General features: G+C 38.0%; 1 protein-coding gene across 2 annotated transcripts in view; it reads left to right on the forward strand.

Moving 5' to 3' along the window:
* The window catches only part of TRPC6 (transient receptor potential cation channel subfamily C member 6), a 105,103-nt gene that overhangs the window by 11,370 nt on the left and 74,503 nt on the right, over positions 1 to 19,230 (forward strand). Inside the window, exons 2-5 of one of the 2 annotated variants that reach the window (XM_049823139.1) lie at positions 6,069 to 6,089; positions 7,260 to 7,296; positions 16,593 to 16,598; positions 16,965 to 16,984. The exons of the other annotated variant lie outside the window; for it this stretch is intronic. Coding sequence (XP_049679096.1) covers positions 6,069 to 6,089; positions 7,260 to 7,296; positions 16,593 to 16,598; positions 16,965 to 16,984 — 84 coding nt within the window. The remainder of the gene's footprint in view (positions 1 to 6,068; positions 6,090 to 7,259; positions 7,297 to 16,592; positions 16,599 to 16,964; positions 16,985 to 19,230) is intronic. 2 annotated transcript variants of the gene reach the window in all.

Here is a 19,230-nt window from a genome sequence, read left to right on the forward strand (position 1 = left end):
CAAAAATTAGAGTGGGAGAGGAACGTAAATTTCTGAAGATACAGTCTATTCTATTTAAAACATTTTGTAGAGCACTGCTAACAAAAAAGTCAGCAATAGTAGTATCTCTAGAAGGTCTTCAGGATGAACCACTGCCTACAGTACAAAGCGGTAGAAGTTAATGTTCTCCACTTTTCTTCAGAAAAGAATTTTAGAGGATTAAGTCAGAAAGCTATTTAATCATTTAGCAACATCTGATGTGAGCACATTGGTAGGTAAACAGCAACTGATGTGATAGTGAAATTTCAGCACTGCTCTGTATGATAAAATAATAATGATCTTACCTAACAAGCTGATATATAAAATATACTCTGGGATTTCTTACCCCAAAGCCACTTCCAGCCTAAAATCAGCAACTGCGTTTAATACATAACAGGAAGGGAAACTTAAAAAAGGATCTAGGCAGGGATTTACAGAGACAGCAAGGCTAATGCCTCTTAGTCTTACAAAGCTGTCTGAGGATCTTTAATGACCTGAGGTTTCTAAGTTATTGATTTTTACATCAAATCTGAAGAAACAGCAGAAATTTCCCTAGTTGTCAGTGAGAGCATTGATAACATCTTAAAGGGAAAGAATATCCTTTGTGGATTAACCAGCTTCAGTTCATGCAGGATTTGTGACATGTCTCCATGAATCAATGAGGAAGGTGCTGGTACAGAAGTAGCAGCCCTGCTGGGTATCTGTGTGCTTTTTCTGACCTCTGGCTGTGACAAGACTGAATGACTCCCAGCATGCAGGTCTTGATACCTCCAGAAGGCCAGAAAAGGCATGGAGGTACATAGCGAGGAGGAGGGGAAATAGGGGGGCCCACTGTGGGTGGATATGGTGCAGTTCCTATCTGGTTTTCCTTTTCATTGAAACTCGAGTGTGGGGTGGGTGGGCTGGTGCATGCCCAGGTATCATCTCAAAGACAGCATGCCTGGATGCATACAGGAAGGTGCAGGAACTTGAGAAGTCTCCTAGTGTTGGTAAAATATGAACAACTTCTGATTGCTTCATATTCTTGAGTTCCTGATTTCATGAGTCTTGAACTTCTAGATCAGGTCCTAGCTATTGCATATTGTGGATCAAGCATAGTAGGATTGACAGAAACTCCACATCCATCCACGGTTTGTTTTCAAGTCGTATAACCTTTAGCAAAAATGTCAGGACCTTTACTATCTTCTTTTGCTTTTGGTTTAGACACGGGATTTGAGGTTGGAAGGTGGAAATCCTGCTGATACCTGCTTTTATCTCGGTGGTGGTATTCAGGCTTTTCCCTTAGTTGAAGACTGCTGCTGGGGTGGCAGGAATAGCAATAAATGTAGGAGAGGCTGACGGATTTGTCTGAAATGAAGCATCCAGCCTGACCTCGTGGTCTGGTCTCCTTCTCTAGTGCGTGAAAGAGACAGGCCCCCTCAGGGGCTAATTCATTAGATCTATTTCAGAACTGGGTGAATCGTGTTGGTGACTAAAATATTGTGGAAGGATTGTTGATGAATAGCAAATCTATAGTCCACAACACACAGATGCACTGCTGCTTACTTCAGTGGGATTTGTGTTCATATGCCTGTGGAGAACATTATCCTCAGTCTTTAATATCCCTGAATATATATTTTGTCCTGAGTTTCACTGTTTGTGTTGTAGTGTCTATCAATAATTGATAGTTTAAATAAGGAAGAAAAGAGGATGGATTTCAGAAACAGACTACAGAAATGAGAAATATGTGATATACAGTGAAAACCAGCATGTAATTCTTTGACCAAGGCTAAATTCTGATATGTATATATATATATGGATGGATTTTCTGACATTTGCCTACTGAACTACACAAAACTGGGATTGACTTAATTTTTTTGAGAGAAAATTTTGAGAGAATTAGGAGAGGTATTTTGCATGTTAATCATCTGCACTGCATTAGTGAACAGAAGCAGGCAGAAGGACATGATATGTAGACCTAACAGCTTTATCTTTTAACAAAAGGAATTTTGTTTCAGATCTTAAATTAAAATCTGAGCTAAGCAATTAGAGTGTAATCCTTCATTTTCATTGAAAGCTTCACTTACAATTTTCAAAAGTATTAAATCTGATTATTTTAAAAGTAAATTATAATGATAGAGTCCGTAAGCATCACAAAAGATTTTGCAGAGTTTCAGTTCCTGTTTCCTGATTTTTCAGTTGGTTGGCATAGATAAAGTAGTATTGTAAGTAGGTGATGTAACTTTGTCTCAAAATAGAATTTCTTACAATTAAGGCTGTTTACTTACATTCTGTAATGTCAGATCGTGTTCTGTCCTCTTGAGTTACACGCATGGCTCACCAACATAACCTTTAATTAATTTAATGCTTCTGCAGTCTGCATGCAGGCTAGTACAGGATGAAGTTGAGAATGTACCTAAGTTGTAAATAAGATTTTGCTCTGCAATTATTTAAAATTGTAAAACATTAATTGCATAAAATTTGCATAAAGTTTACATAGAAAACAGGATCATTTTCTGTTCAGGAATGAAAGGAAGTCTGCATTTTCAATATCTTAAGACCTGAAGTTCACCCAAAATTATTTTCCTCCATTCACAAATTATTGACATGTATATAGGTTTTTGTTTCAAGTGGCTAGCAACTGTCCCTAGGGTTTAAGGAAGGATCCTGCCCACTACTAATCATAGGGTAGCATGCCATTTTCTCCTCAAGGCTGAAAGACACCAACAATACAAGTCTCATTTAGAGACATGAGGACAGTTTTGGAGAATCAGAATTGCATGAGAGATGCAGCAGCAAAATGTCTTTTCTGAGTGAGAGGTAATTTCTGAGTATTTATTACTTTATCTGGAATATTTTAAAAAAATATCCCAATATTATATTGGGAAAGGAGTAAATACAACATTATGTTGGGAGAGGAGGAATGTTGTCCCAAATATGAATTACCAGCCAGACAGCCCCTGGACAGTGGCACAGTATGGCTGGCTGCTTTTTGTTTTAAGAAATACAGAACAAGATTTGGAGTGCTGAATGCTGCCTGAAAATTCAATTGCCTCCCTCTTTGCAAGCTCACAGCTGGGCTTGGCAGCAGGCAGCTGCTGCTCTTTGGCTTGTAAGGGGCCCGGGGATGGCTGAGTTTGGATCCTGCCTCTGTACCTGCTGGGGTTGTACTGCCCTACTATGTAATGGTAGCGGTCAAGATTGTTGCAACTTTATTGGCATAATATCCACCTGTTTGTACTAGGTAAGCCTATTTTTCTGTGATGCTCCTTGGGCATGTTCACACTTTGCTATACTTACAGTGTTTGTCCTGAACATAGGCAACGGGTCATTAGTAGAATGCGATACCCACTGCAGTATTTGCAATGATGGGGTGATACATTTCAGCACTAGACTGAATCGCTTGACAACCTACCAGACTTCGCCCTTAAGAGCGATTTGAGACCTTCAGTTGTGAGGTGTGGGGTTTTAGACTTCTGAACTGTTAGCATCAGTGTAGCAAGCTGTTATTTCATCACTCACTGTCCTATGGGAAACTGAAAACTAGAGATCCCATTGAAGTTCTGAATAAGTTAGCGTAATCCCATTTGACACAACCTGGGAAACTCTTAATAGTTTTGGCTGAAGAGTAGGGTCACCTTACTTCTTGCTCTGCTTAGTAACCCCTGAGCTCAAGACTAAGACACAAGGTGGAAGACAACAAGAAATCATCTATTGCTGCTATGTATACCTGAAAGCATCAGTTCTGAGAACATAAGAGGCAGTAAATACCAAATTAGGACTGCTAAATACCTTACAAAAAAAAAAAGGCAAGGTGCTAAAAATTACATAACTGGAAGGAATGTTTCGAAGGAATGTTTCAAAGGAATGCAGAAAGTTAGGGATGTACAAAGTAAGAATGATTTTTTGCCACCTGTCTCCAATCATCAATCAACATCTTCCTAAAAATTCAGGGTCAATTCCAGAAAACAGCAAATCCATCTGAAGCTGCTGTATGTTCTCTTGCCCTGGAACTGGTCATTGTAGACTGGGGGAGAGGGACCGCGTGACTATTTTCATGACTCTTTTCATATGCAGCATCTAGAGAAACAATATGTTGACTAGACTAGCTTTATATCCCAGAGATTGTTTCTGTTCCTCACTCTTCTAGGCTTACTGCTGCTGCAGACAATGTGTAGTATAACACTTACAATAGGATCATGGGGTAAAAAAACTTCTAAATGAACAAAAATTGCAAGTAAAACTCTGCAAGTGTGTGGTTTTTTTCTTCCCCGCCCCTGCCTTGTTCTGAGATGTCACCTCATAGACTTGGCAAAACAGAACAATTTCATTTTTCCAATAGAGAATACATATAGACACTGTGTTCCCAATTTCCCAAGTCCTATGTAAAAGTGAAAGCTAAGTAAGTTTGGAATTTTTGTTCACATGGAATGTTCCTGGTTAAAAAAGTTACAATTTAATTTTTTTTTGCCAAATAAATCTTAACAACACTGTTTTCGGAAATATTCACCATTTACTTTTTGATCCAAAGTGTTCCAATGTCTGAAATAAGAATGTTTAACTCTGACTTGTTGGAGATGCCCTAAATCATATGTGAATCAGTTCAATATTAACTGCTTTTGTTTCCCTGCCGCCCGGCTGACTGTATAGAGGACAGTTTCAGCTCTCTGCTGAATTCTCTTTCCTGTATTGCATACATGACGTTACTCCCATGGCAGGCAGCAGCATTCAGAGTGTATCTGCATGTTTGTGTTCGGCCAGTGGCGTTCTCTCAGGAGACCAGCCCAGGCAAGGCAAGTGTGACTAAAACTACAATTCTGTCTCCCTTCATTAGGAACACGTAGTTAATTGTTCTGTGGAGCTGATGCAAAGTGGTACATTTCAGATGAGTTACAAAGCAACCATATGAATGCTTTCTTCTCCTCCACAATATTAAGTTTTGGATCCAAGTAACACAAGCTCCCCTTCTCCCCTTCATTTTAATATATTTGGTTAAAATCTGGTAAATGAAGTTAGACAGTTAGACAAGCAAGAAAAATTCCTGTTGAAAGTTTTTGCTTTTCAAAACCTGTATTCACCACTGGATAAATGAAAAGGCCACTTTGATTCTCATTTCTCCTGGTTTAGTTTATTTCTTCAGCAGAAGAGTTTCCTTTCATCCCAAAGAACTGATGTTACATGGGTCTTAATTCTGCTAGCATACACGCGATTTCACACTAAAAAATGCCTTACATTGTTATTCTGCTTTGATTCACTAAATTCTGTGCATGTTAGTGTTAAGTGATAAAGGATGATGTTTCTATGTAACTAAAAGTTTTAATTAAATGATAATTCTTCTCAAGGTATGTTGCAAACAGTACAGTATAATTTGATAATAAGTAGAACTAAGTAAGAACTGGTTTTGGTTGGTATTTACCGTTGCACCACAATGTCAGTGCTCCAACGTCTGCTTTTATGTGTCAGTTTGAATAAATACCCCTTAGGAAGATTTCTTATTTCTTTATTGTATCGTAGTGAATTATTTAGCAGTAAGGTACATTTCTGGGGTGTCAAAGACCAAGTTGCAAGACCTGTTTCCACTCGGGCAGAACAGAAATCTCAATCCACATTTGCTACCTCCTAGAAAAATGTCAGCAAGTGGGAACCATTCTTCTGTCTGTTCCTTGGGTTTCTTCTTGAAGATAATGGTCTCAAGGTTTTTTCAGTGCATTTTGAAACTTTGTTTTTCTGCTGTGAAAGTGAACGTCTTTATTTCCATTTAGATATAATAACAGTCTTTGTCAAGTGGTTGTAAAAGCCTCCCTGTGTTATTCTATTATTACTACCTAACTGGACAGCTACAACGACTAATAATATTGTCAAATATACTAGCTCAGGGATATCTTCTATTCTGTGGGATCAAAGGCAACACAGTGTTCAGTTGATGCCAGGGCTTTTTACTCACTTTTGAGTGGTGGTGGGGGGCAGAAGGTTCTTTACATTTTACAAATGTCACAGGAAAATATTCTGCAATTATGAAGTAACAGTAACTATTAAAGGTCTCATTTGATGTCTTTGATCTGTCAAATCAGGTCTCTCTCTTACATTGTGCTGTGTATTGGAATCATTATTACATCTCAGGTCTGAGAAAGGCAAATGATCTTTTCCTGCTGGAATTGCATTTGTGACTTGCCACCAATTCTGTTTTCACTAAAAGTGTTCCTGAGGTTGGGATACCAAGTACTTTATTTGTGCATAGCAGGGAACAATAAACATCATCATCAAGAATTAAGAAATTACTTTTCAGTTATTAGAAGTAAACTAAAGTAATTACTTTTTTTACATTGTTTTCCCTTTTATGTAAGCATACATTGAAATGCTAAGCACTTTTGCAGTGACTCTTGTTTATCCTGAAGCTATATTGCGCTGATTTTTAGTGGATTTTTTTTTTTTTTTTTTTAAAATGCATATTTCTTCAACCTACTGTGCAGCAGATAATGGGTAACGTCTACAGAAATAACTCTGCTCCCTCCTTGTTTTCATGGAGTTCAGTTTCATGCTTCTTAACTGTTTTTAGTTTTCTTTCGGTTAACACCACTCAGCTGTTCTTTTTGTTGAATACCACTTTGTTTTTTAAGCACTTTTAAGGTAAATTTTATCATGTTGCCTTGCTTCTTCCATTTAATTAGCAATACATCACATTTTCATAATGAAAATGACTCCTTCCTAACATAGATGCAGGAAGAGTATAGATACGCGCATTTCCTTATTTTCCCACAAACAGAGGAGGAAAAAGAAAAATGTCTCCTGTACTGGAACTGGAATTATTGTGGAAATCTTTATTTTATCCAAGAATGAGAACTTGGTTTAGATTTATTGTTTTCTCTGACCTTATTAAAAAATAGAGTTGCTAGTTAGCATCAGCATTTCATCATTGGTTGAGTTACAAATGAAGCTTTTCTGGGAAATTTTCATTTTGTAGAAATACTTGGTTAGAGCAACACTCATGTTAGCTGATGGACACATTTCACTGTGTTACGGAGTATAATGAATGAACAAATGGATAAACATGTTAAGGTCCCTAATCAGTCAAATGCGACTGCTAGAATAATCATTCCATTACCTTTTTGGAATTGTATTTGATATATTATTGCATATCTGTTTTATAGGAAACACAATTATCTCTAGGTTAATTGTTGTCTTTAGTATAGTTATATCCTCTTCTGCTCTTTTTTACAAAGCACGGAAAACTTATTTTCTGTTCTTCTTCAGGTGCTGAGCAGAATGTGTCCATGCTGCTTCTGCAGAAGGGAGTTCTGTGTCACCAAACCCTAGTCACTCATCTTATTCCAACAGGTTCTCCTATTGCTATTTCCTTTTCAGACATTTAAAAGACCTCTAGTGCTTTTTCCTGTACTCCGAGTAGTCCTGAGGTTGTCGGTTCTCATTTTCCTAATCAGTTGTTTACATGGCTTTCATTTCGTATCATTCATAACTTACCATATTAGTCTAGTTCTCCTTCAATCACGTAAGACTTTTGTATTCAGCCTGGAGGATCCATAATGTTAAAGTCAATATTTTTCTCCCATCCTTATTTTATTGGCAATTTTCTTCAGTTAAGAGCCCTCACCCATGAGAGGTCAAGATCAGTGAGAGATATACAAGGGATGATATCTGGAAGGATATTTTTTAAAAAAGAATAGGATCTGAATAATATTTCAGCATGAAGACTGAATTTAGGGACTATACTTAGAAATTGATGCTATTTGATGACAACTTAGGATTGTTATATTTCATAGCTGCAGTTCTCTGAAAACATCAGACACAATTATCACCAATGGTAGTGATGAGTGGGCTAGACTGATTTCAGCTACATTTGATGTTTAATAGTCAGATTTTCAAGAAATAAATAGAGACTGAATAGATCTCCTGGGGGTAAAAGAATTACTCAGTTTTTGGTTACAGTCCAGAAGCTGACAAGTATGATTAAAGCACAATTTATTCCTATGTTAGAGTGTTAGTTCAGTGCTGACTGGAGGGCATGCTGATCTGCCATATCCCTGTTACGGGCTCGCTGGTTTGTGTTGTACACTATAGGTTTTACAGATAAACCATGCAGGTGTATTTTCCCTAATTCAAGTAACTATTATTTTAATTTTCTTCTACTCTCTTCTATCTTTACTTGCATTGCATGTGGAAATATTGGGGTGATTTTAGTTGCCACATTGTTTCCTGTCTAGAATTCATGCTTTGCAACTTGATGGGTTTTTATTGTCAGCTCTGTGCTATAGAGGATAAGAATTATTCTACTGAGGATCTTAATTTTTCTGCATGTTTTTCTTGAAAGATGCCCAGTAGTTTCAGTTTAGGACAAGCAATAAAGAATGTGAATAGGAAAAATTAATAAAGGTTTACAAAAATAAAGTGAAAGGTTTGTATTTAGACTTCTTACCTTTGGCACCATTTCTCTGACCAAGTAGCAGAGGAAGCAGCTAGCTGAAATGCTGTCTTGTTAAGGCATTTTACATTACTTTTATCATCCTTTTTCTAGTAGTCTCCAGCTCTTCTGTTGGAGATTATTTTTGTGTTTCTCTGACCTTTTTGCTGACACCATATACTATTGCCTGGAACTCTGTATAACAAATTGTGCTAAAGGTAATGGTGAAAATTGTGTCCAACTCATGCCAGAAATAATTCATACCACTAGGAGAACAGGGAAAAGGAAGAAAAGGTGACCTTGTGAGTTTGGTCTGAATTCTGTGCCAGTGTTTCACCCTGTGTTGAATCTCCCCATGCAATCCCTGGATTGCTGTATTATGACTGAATTTGGATACATTCAATGAGCTGGGATGAGCTCATTAAACTGTACTGTGTGATACGTGGTTGTTTTCCCTCCTTTTAGAAGTATGTGTATAATATATGCATACAGTCATATACGTTCCCTTTTTTTCCCCTTTTTGAAAATAGGTGGCGTTAAATGGAATTAAAGGAAATTACCCCTTGTCATTAAATGATCAAGGCAGCGAGAGCTCAGCACACCTCTTGGCAACACCACCACAGGCTTGTGTAATCCTGTCAACATAGTGTCAGGTTCCTCCGCATCTGCTGAAGAGTTCCATGAGTAGATAGATGGTGGCTGGACCTTACATGACTATGAATTGTGTGCAGGCAGTCAGGAGTTCCTTCTCTCTCCTCGTCCCATGGCACTGCTGAGGGGCATTGTAGCTTCTGAGCTAAGGAAATGTATGGCACTGCTGCCAGGATGCCCTTCGGCAGGGTTACCGAAAGATGCAGAGAGGGTCAGGGAGAAGATAGGGTCATGTCTTTGTCTCACAGGTACATAAAAGGGGTGGCCAAGGTAGCCAGCTTTGTGGGGTGCAGAGCAAGGGTCCTTTTGCACCTTGTACATACAGAACTGTTTTGTCTGGGTTAGTTTTTGAAATGTGATGTTAGCCACCTCATGCCAATTCCTATCTTTTAATTGCCAGTTGACATCATTTAAAGGCTTGGACAGCCTGAGCACGAGTTAGGGGGAGTTGGTGTGTCCTAGCATCACAGCTTTTAAATACAAGCTTACAGAAGGTCTGAAAGCAGAAAGTCTTCTCGGTGCCCAAGCACTTGTTGTTGCAGTAATATGGCTAAGTGCTGTGCTCTAGCATTTGGTAAGTGGTTGCCAACATAGGTAGAGAAGTTGAGTCAGATTATGGCATTTTCAAACAAGAGCTAAAGACACAAATAGTTACTGCTTGATCTTAATCTGTTGTCTGGAAGGAAAAAAGAGAAGACTCTTGGGTTTTTGTGTTGACCAGGCATAAAGTTGGGAAGGGAAAAGCTAGAGTCCTACCAAGTGTTGTCATAGATGCATCTTGTTTGCAAGCCTGAAATCAGTTTTATTTCCTCTGTTTCAGTGTATACTGGCTAATATTTTCACATGTTGTTGCAGTTGCCAAACACAAGATGTTATCTGTACGACTCCCCAGGTTATTATGTCTAGGAAAAGGCAGAGCTCTGCAGAGCTCACCTTCTGCTGGTGGGTCATGACATTAATAGGGAGAGCAGTTAAATACTGTTTAAATATTGGGAAAGAAACGAGCGTTGAAGAGGTTGGCAACTGAAGCATGAGAGATGCGGTTTGTGAACTTTTAAAGGGAAGCGTACTAAACGTGGGACTGCAGTACTGAAGATGCAATCCAGCAGAATGCCATAAAATCCATTTTGACAAAAGCAACAGTAGCTTTATAATACAAATGTTAAAATGGAGAGTGCCACAGTTGTCCATCTGATTTGCCCCAGTTTCTGCATTCTGCTTAATCACAGATGCCAGCCAGAGATTTTTTTTTTTGTCTGGGGAGGAAAAACCCCAGGCCTGGGAAGGGGGCAGGCAGTGTTACAGAAGCTGCTGCCTCTTCTGAGGCTGTCTCTGAGTGTGGGGGGGGGCCCTTCAAGCAGAATGGTGATTAATTTCTGACCAGGAAAGCATGAAAGGATTGTTTATAGTAGTTTAAAAATGAGACGACTACAAGGCACTTAACAACTATTAGTTTATTTTGACAAATGTGATTTTATGTGCTTGAATCAGAGCTCTGTGGAACCTTCTTTTGCTTTTGAATTCATCTGTACGCAAAAGGTGGGGAGCAGTGGAACTAATATGCAAATGTAAATTATCTAAGCCTACTCATAACGTTGAACACACATTTAAGACTCCTCCAATTCAGAAAGTACTTGAGCTTGTGATTAAGTCTTAATGGTTTTAATGGAACTAAAGTGTGTTCTTAAGTGAAAACCACAGAGCGTCTTTTATGAACTTAGACTTTAGCTACAGAAGAGGAAATGGAAAGAACCCATTCTGATATCTTACTACTCTTACACTTCTACAAAAATATTTTTTTCTGGTTTCACATATGTGGTATTTTCATTTATAGAGCTTAAAGAAAAAGACAGTGTTAAATATATTAAAATAAATGTTTTAATTTTCCTAATGTGTATTTTACATCACATTCATGAACATGATTCTGGCATTCTGTGCTTTTAAATCATTTAAATTATGCTAATATTAATTTTTATTCTATGGTTTGCTACATTAGGAAGCAATAAATTAAATTTTCTGTAGTATTTATTTGAATATGAATGAGTCTTTTAATCAAGTTGATGATAATATGAGTTAGAAATTTTGCAAGACATGAAATTTTAAGTTCCGGTATTTAACATTAGTAAACAGTATTCATATGATATGTTAGCAGGATGGGTAGGCAAAGAGGTATTATACATATATTGAACTAATCTGTTCCTGTATGTGGATTTTATAAAGCATATTATAAGGCTTTTAAGCTCTTGTCAGTTTTGCAAATTTAAAAGGGGATTGAAAACATGAGTTAATTTGCATAAATAGAGATTGAAAGATGATTTGGCATAGATGAGTGGTAGGACTTTATCTGCTAAGAGGTTCTATCAACTGTAAGGTATTAGAATGAGAATTAATTTAACACTGATGCTTTCTTTTTGCTACCTGAGACAATTTAAACATGTCAGCACTGAGTAGTGGTGTTAACTGACAGTAGAATCAGTGGAGAGAATCGCAATATTTCATGCCTAGTTGAAGAACAAGAATTTGAAGATGAGGACTGCTGGCTACAGGAAAAAAATCAGCCACTCATTTAATTTAGAAGAGCAAATGAGAGTGCTTAAGTGCTAAAACCCAAACCTAAATATATCTGAGGAAGTGTTTAAAAACAGTGTATCTTGGCTGTAGTCAAGTTGTTGAAGTATCTACTGCTAGAACTTCAGCTGTTCTTACAGACAGCGAAGATGGGAACACCAGTGCTGTAGTCCTTATAGCTCTCCTGAAGTCACCCTGAAATTTGTGCTTTAGGTTCTAGAGAAGTAAGTTTCAGCTTAATTTAGCCATCTAGCATCTCTTCAGTTTATTTATTGCAGATCAAGTATTGCTGTACTTGGGCAAGACTTTCTTTTCCAGTTATAAAACATGTGATTTGTTTTCTGTACTTCTCAAGATATTTACTAGTTGTCATCTTGTTCTGTCGGCTGAAAGTCTGCATGAATTGCTGATTACCGGGTTAATTTGCATTCTTCCTGATTAAACTGCTTTTTGTGTGTGTGTATTGTGAGGGGTGGTGTGGTAATTTGCAAAACTACAAAAAAATAACTTTACTGTGATCCACTTTCTTTAATGACAATTCAGACATTTTTATGGTTATCTTTAGAGTTCCTGTCAATTTACAAAAACAATTCCTTAGGACAGTGGTTCAGGCAATGTCCTAAATGCAATTGAGACACAGATAAATATTATGGTGATAATGGGGCATTTATGCATGTCAACATAACTGGGAAAAAATCAGTTTTGTAGGTTTTGTAAGAGCTTACACCATCCGGAGATCACCCTTATTTATGGCATTGATTTGGGGACGGGAGCAGTGTTTGAACAAATTTTATATGGATGGACAACATTGAGAAACATTTTATTTGAAAACCAAATTATTATGATCTTTAAAAAGCCATTTTTTTCATACATGAAAAGCCCTCCAAATAGTAAATTTCTTTAATAATTATGAAGATTAGTCTTTCTGATTATGGATGGGGTTTTTTGTAACATCACTTTTAGAACGAGGAACTTATTGTATGGGCAATTATAACTACTGTGAAAATAAATGCCTTTGATTTTTTGTGTCTGACACTGGATTGATGAGATTTCTAATTTTGAGACTTAAAAATGAATTTGCTAATGTGAGCTTCAAAGTTTGATACAGTTGCCTGTGTATGATCATAGCAGTATTTTTTTATGTGCATTTTGTCAAAATTTATCCTGAATCTGAAAACCGTAAGTACTAGTCTGTCAGCAATTCAGTACTCTCTTAGCTATATTTTTTCAATTAAAAGTGTAATAACTTCACGGAAAGTTAATGGTGACCTTCAAGTGTGAACAACACTGAAACATTCTCTATTATGAAGTTACTTCTCAAGATATGTAGTACACTTACAAGCTGTGAGCTTTCATTAAGGATTTCTATACTGTGAGTTGATCTATTTTTGATTTTGGGGGTTTCTGAACCAGTCAGAGATCATTATTTGTTTTTCTGCAATAGATGAAGTTTTTCAACTCAGGGCAAATGGATACTCATGAGTTTAGTGAGGCAGGTACTATCTATGCTTTCTTTATTCTAAAATGTACATTTCAGTATGACCAAAACTCTTGTTTAGGGCCTATCATCATCATCATCCTAAGGCATCATCTCACTCAACACAATAATTAAATGGAATAATTATTTCTATGCTGTGTGAAAGTATCTTTCCACATTTGGCATTTGTTTAAAGTTCACAATATTTACCACACATTGCAAGAAACTGGGGCAACTTTCAATTAAAATAGGTCCTACTTCTCATTCACAAGGCTGATTCTGATCCTTTTATTTAATGTTGGGAAGACCCAGACCCAACATATGCCCAGTGTAATACTTGGGCAAAGGTTTGTTTGTTCCCCAGTTAAGATGTCAGGTACAGTATTTTTAAATGAGCTTCTTGGAAAGCATCACAAATACAACTGGCATTTCAGGGACTTTGGGTTTGGAAGAGGCAGAGACCCCGCAGACTTCTGAGGTCAGTGGCCTCATCAGCCAGTGCCTGGGAGAAGCCTGAGAGTGGAGTCAAGGCGTGAATGTCATGCTCAGTGCATGAAACTTGACAGATCTGTGACAGTTATCAAATAACTTGACTATGAACAAAGGTGAAAGACAGTGAAGTGTATCTGGCAATGTTAATTATATCATTTGTTGAACTACTCAGAGATGCTGAAGTGCTACATTGAGAAGTCCCCAAAAAATTCTTAGAAAAAATATCAGAGAGTTATAGTTGTTTAAATGGTAATACAGTAATAAATAGCAGAGCTAAATTGTTATAAGACCAATCATGGGTGTCTTCAAAGAGCAGTTCTCTGATTTGAACTTTCATCATCACCAGACATCACTTTTGTCATCACTTTCCTTAAAAAAACAGCTTGCAGTGCGTTGTACATATATGCTTGATCATTGATATAATTGATTAGACCACTAGAGTTACCCTAAGGTCCCTTCATAATCAATAGAGCGAAAGAGTAATTTTTAGTGCACAGTTTACATCAACCTGAATATAAAACTCTAAGATGTCTAAAATAGCGCAAAATAGGTGAGCTGTACCCGAGGGGTTTCTGGTTCTGTCAGTTACCGTGTGAGCATGTGGTCTAGCTCATGTGCCCCTTTCCAAGTTGTACTTGCTATGTATATGTTATTTAGGTAGCTGTATAGAAATGCAGAGCACAGCATATCTCGGTGGTGGTATGAAACTCAAATGTATACATTAGTTGTGTTTAAATTAATCTTTCAGGCAAATTAAATGGAGTATCTGAACTTATGTGAATTTATTCCCACTTCACAATAGAAAGGCTCTGTAACGCTTTTTCATATGGGTATTGAAATGTCAAAGGGACATGTAGAACACCCAGGTAGGGAGCCCATTAAAATTAGAAGCTCTTTCATCTTGAAACAAGCTTGAACGTCTTAAAGTATGTTCAACAAGCAGAACAAGACCTATGAGAGGCTCAGCTCTGCCATTTTTACTCCATTGTGTCAGTTAAAATGAGAGATATTGAGCAATATCAGTTCCAAAATTAACCCTTCATAGCCTTTGTTGGTCTATATCTTTGCATTTGATTGTGAATCTTTGCTGACTAATTTAGTCTTTTATCTTTTTTCAATACTATTAATTGTGATAGGATCCCTTTATTCCTTTATCATCATCTTTAAATTAATGGTCAGCGAAGACTGATGCCAGCAGTACATGCTTAGGAATTCTTTGATTCATCCACTGTAGCTCTCATTTTTGGTGGAGTAGTGGACCAAGACTTCTCTTGGTTCCTTGCTTCCTGTTAATGTTTTTTTGGAATAAGCTCTGACTACTCTTCAGGCACCTTCAAGCTGTTTGAGTTTCATTTTTTTTCCCATGCCTTCTGCTTCTATATTCTCTTTCTGTGTTTGTATTCTTTCTTAGCAAGCTGTCACTTCTGTTTCCAGTATTTTCTCCTCATGTATCCAGAAAGGCCCATGGTTTGGTCAAGATCATCTATTAACCTCTTTATCTTTCATGATAGTAAAACTTATATTTGTCTCCATAATTTTGGCTTTATTTTTAATCATCTGCTAATTCTTGTGAACTCCTTTTCCTTTTAGAGACTTTTCCAAGATCTTATTTACTGTTTCTTGAAATATATCCTGCTGTAATCCACTATTTTTGTTTTGCCATTATATGTCCTTCTTGTATTATAACCATTTCTGTCCTCGTTTCAGCTGGGATAGAGTTAACTGTTTTCCTAGTAGGTGGTACAGTGCTACGTTTTTGAGTTAGGTATGAGAAGAATGTTGATAATACTGATGTTTTCAGTTGTTGCTAAGTAATGTTTAGTCTAAAGTCAAGGATTTTTCATCTTCTCATGCCCAGCCAGTGAGAAAGCTGGAGGGGCACAAGCAGCTGGAAGGGGACACAGCCAGGGCAGCTGACCCAAACTGGCCAACGGCGTATTCCATGCCATGGGACGTCACATCTAGTGTATAAACAGGGGGAATGGGGGCGGGGAGATCACCGCTCGGGGAACTAACTGGATGTCGATCAGCAGGTGGTGAGCAATTGCATTGTGCATCATTTGTATATTCCAGTCCTTTTATCAATACTGCTGTCACTTTATTAGTATTATCATTATCATTATTAGTTTCTTCTTTTCTGTTCTATTAAACCGTTCTTATCTTAACCCACGAGTTTTACTTCTTTTCCTTGTTCTCTCCCCCATCCCACTGGATGGTGGGGAAAGTGAGTGAGCGGCTGCGTGGTGCTTAGTTGCTGGCTGGGGTTAGACCACGACAATTTCCTTTTCCATTTATCGACAAGGTTCTCATTTTCCTGACCCAGGCAATTTGATCTGGAATACATAAAATTAATTTCCTGTTGCTCTTCAACTCTTTTGTAAACAAAAAACTGGATAGATGATTGAAATGAATTTATGAAATATTATCAATAAAAAATAAGCTACATTTCAGTAAGATAGAAGCTCAGAAGAGCTATAAGACTGTCTCTTAAAATGAAATTTCATGTTGGTAAAGTTGATTCAAAACATGTTATAAAAGGAATAGGGAAAATATTACAATCATTTTTTCCAAGGCTAGCAGAAGCTTTCAGTTTCTAAAGGCAGTCTTGCCTTTGCCATTTCAGTTTTTAATAGATCTGTCAAATAGGGGTGATATTTCATGACTGCTGAATGATAGGTGTACTAACCCCGTTTTAAGAACAGTACACAAAGTTTTAGAAAAAATTTGAAGGAAAGAATAATTAGACAAAATGAAATAAAATGCATTGCAGGCTAGTACAAGACTGTATATGAATAGGAAGGACAATAGAGTTAATTTACTAGGACTCAATAAAGCATTTGATATAATGTCATATATGAAATTACTTGTTAAGTTGGGAAAAAAATTGTAATTGAAGAAATTGCTTTAGTGGAAGGCAATAGTGTTGAGTTCTGGTTTCCAAATGTTTAACTTTTACTTTTTTCCTTGATGTAACTCCTTGCCTAGTCCAAGGGAATAGTTATTCCTTTCCTCTTTGAAGCATTACGTATCTGAAAACTTTTTTTGTATAGTGAAAGTCTTCCCAGATTGAGAAGAAACAATCCAATTCCTTCAGTCTTTTCTCAAGAGCTGTTTTCTTGACTTCTAGTAATTCATTACCACACATTTGCCAGTGACGATTGGGTCCCTATTCAGTCATTTGCAAAAGGAGTTGCCTCTCATAAACAGTTCCTGTTTCTTACATTTCTGTGCTTCCAAAATACACTTATTTATTAATTTTCAAGGTGGAAAGGGAGGCTACCTTTATAATGGTAAATGAAACAGCTTCTGGAAACATTCCTGGGTACTGGAGTGCAGTCGTCTATACTATTAAATTGTTCATAGAGTCACCAAATCATAGAACTGTGTGGGCTGAAAGGGACCTGTGTAGGTCATTTAGACAAGACCCCTGCTCAGAGAAGGTCCAACTAAATCATGTTGCTCATGGCATTGTTCAGCTGAGTTTGAACAGTTTCAGTTGCCAGCAGTGGAGATTCCACAAATTCCCTGGCCAGTCTGTGCCACAGGGAAGAATTCTTTCTTTATACCAAATCTGAATTTCCTGTGTTCCAACTTCTGCCGATTGCATCTTGTCCTTTCACTGTGCACTTCTGAGATGAGTCCCGCTGTGGAATCATGTTGAATGCCTTGCTAAAATCAAGGTAAGTGGCAGCCATTGCTCTACCTTAGTGCAGTGAGCCCATCATGTCACAGAAGGCAATGAAATTGGTCAGGTATGATTTGCCCTTTAGTAAATCAGTGCTGGCTGTTCCCAGTCACCTTGTTATCCTTCATGCACTGGAAATGTCTTCTGGGAGAACTTGCCGCATAGCCTTCCCGAGGAACTGAGATTGGGTTGATTTGCCTACAGCTCCGCATATCCTACCTCTGGGGAAGCCCTGCTTTGAAAATGGGTGTGACATTTGCCTTTTTCTAGTCATCAAGAATCAGGAACCTTTCCTGATTGCCAAAACCTTTCAAAGATAGTAGAGGGCAACCTTGCAATGGTATTGGTGAGCTCCCCCAACAACTTTGGATGTGTCTGATGTGATCCACTGGAGTTAAGTATGTCCAACTGGCTCAACTTAATCTTCTTGTATTGTAGATAATGCTTCACTCCACCAGACTCTGATAGTTGGCTCAGCGATCTGAGGGGCTTGATGACAAACCTTACTGGTAAAGACTGAGGCAAAGAAAACAGCGAGTACTTCAGATTTATTCATGCCACTAGGTTCACTGTCCTGTTGAGTAACGGACCCACATTCTCTTTAGCCTTCCTTTTTCACCACTGTATCTGTAAAAGCCTTTCTAGTTGCTCTTCACATCCTTTGCTACTTTTGACTTTACCTCAATTTTAGTTTACCTAACTCCATCTTAAATAGCTTGCTCCTTCTTCCACTATCCCTATGCTTCATTTTTGCACCTGTGGTCAGTCAGGACTTTGTTGTTCATCCATGCTGGCCTTCTACCATGCTTATTTGACTTTTGGTACATCACAAAAGACTGTTTTCATACTTTTGGGGATGGTGTCCTGAAGATCAACAAGTGCTTGACTTGTTTGCCCTCCTACAGGATGCTGCTGTCAAGCAGATCTCTCAACAAGCTCATATTTGTTCTCCTGAAGTCCAGGGCTCTACTTCTGCTGTTTGTTTTGCTGCCTTCTTTAAGGGTTTGGAACTGCACAACGTCACATTCCCTGCAGACAAGGCTGTCATTGACTTCAACCAATTCTTTGTTTGTGAGTAACAAGTTAGAAAGTTCTCTGGCATGCTTTTTGCCTAAGCCATCTACAGTCTCCCAAACAATTCTCTTCACAGTTTGGGAATTAAGAGTGTTGCTGGAACTGTTCCCAGTTGATGGTTTTCATGCAGCCGCTCTGTTTTCAACGGTGAGAGTTTATTGGAGCCGAGCACAGTGGTCATAGTTGTGGGCTACTAGATGCCAACTGGCATTAGTGGCCTGAAACATTCATTTTTACTAGTGTAGACATAGCTGAGGATTAGTCTCACAGGCCTGCCATGCAAGCAGTTGACTAAAATTGTGAAATACGCTGTAGCAGCTAGAGCCAATGAAAAGAACACATTTCTTTGCTCTGCAAAAGCAGACTTTCTTTAGCTCTAAAAAGGGGAAAGATACAGAAAAAATTATAGAGAAATATAAATGTGTGTGTGTGTGTGTCCCCAAGCACTCACCCTGTCCTGACCTGGGAATGTTGCAAATAGAGAGTTTGCTGCTGGTAAGGGATGAGTGGTCTGTCTGATCCCCCCATACCTCTGTTGCTACACTGGTTTTTCTTGCTCCAAAAGTTTTCCATTGGACTTAAGTTTGCTCCATGCTGATTCTAGAAGAAAAGCCTGAAGGAGTAGCTGATACTCTTTTACTCTGTCTAAACTGATCCATGCACACTTCCAAAGCCCTGCATCTAAAACATGCCCTGAGAGCTTCCAGGATCACAGTGTCCTTTCCCTACCTCCATCTTCCCCACACACCTCCTGTCTCCATTTGGTTTTATAGGAAAGAAACTCCCATATGCAGGTTGGGAGGAAGTCATAACTCTCTGAAGTTCACTCAATGCTGAGTTTTGACTTAGTCTTAATTAATAAATCTCCTA

The sequence above is a fragment of the Accipiter gentilis genome, chromosome 19 (genome assembly GCF_929443795.1).
Source record: "Accipiter gentilis chromosome 19, bAccGen1.1, whole genome shotgun sequence".
NCBI classification, from domain to species: domain Eukaryota; kingdom Metazoa; phylum Chordata; class Aves; order Accipitriformes; family Accipitridae; genus Astur; species Astur gentilis.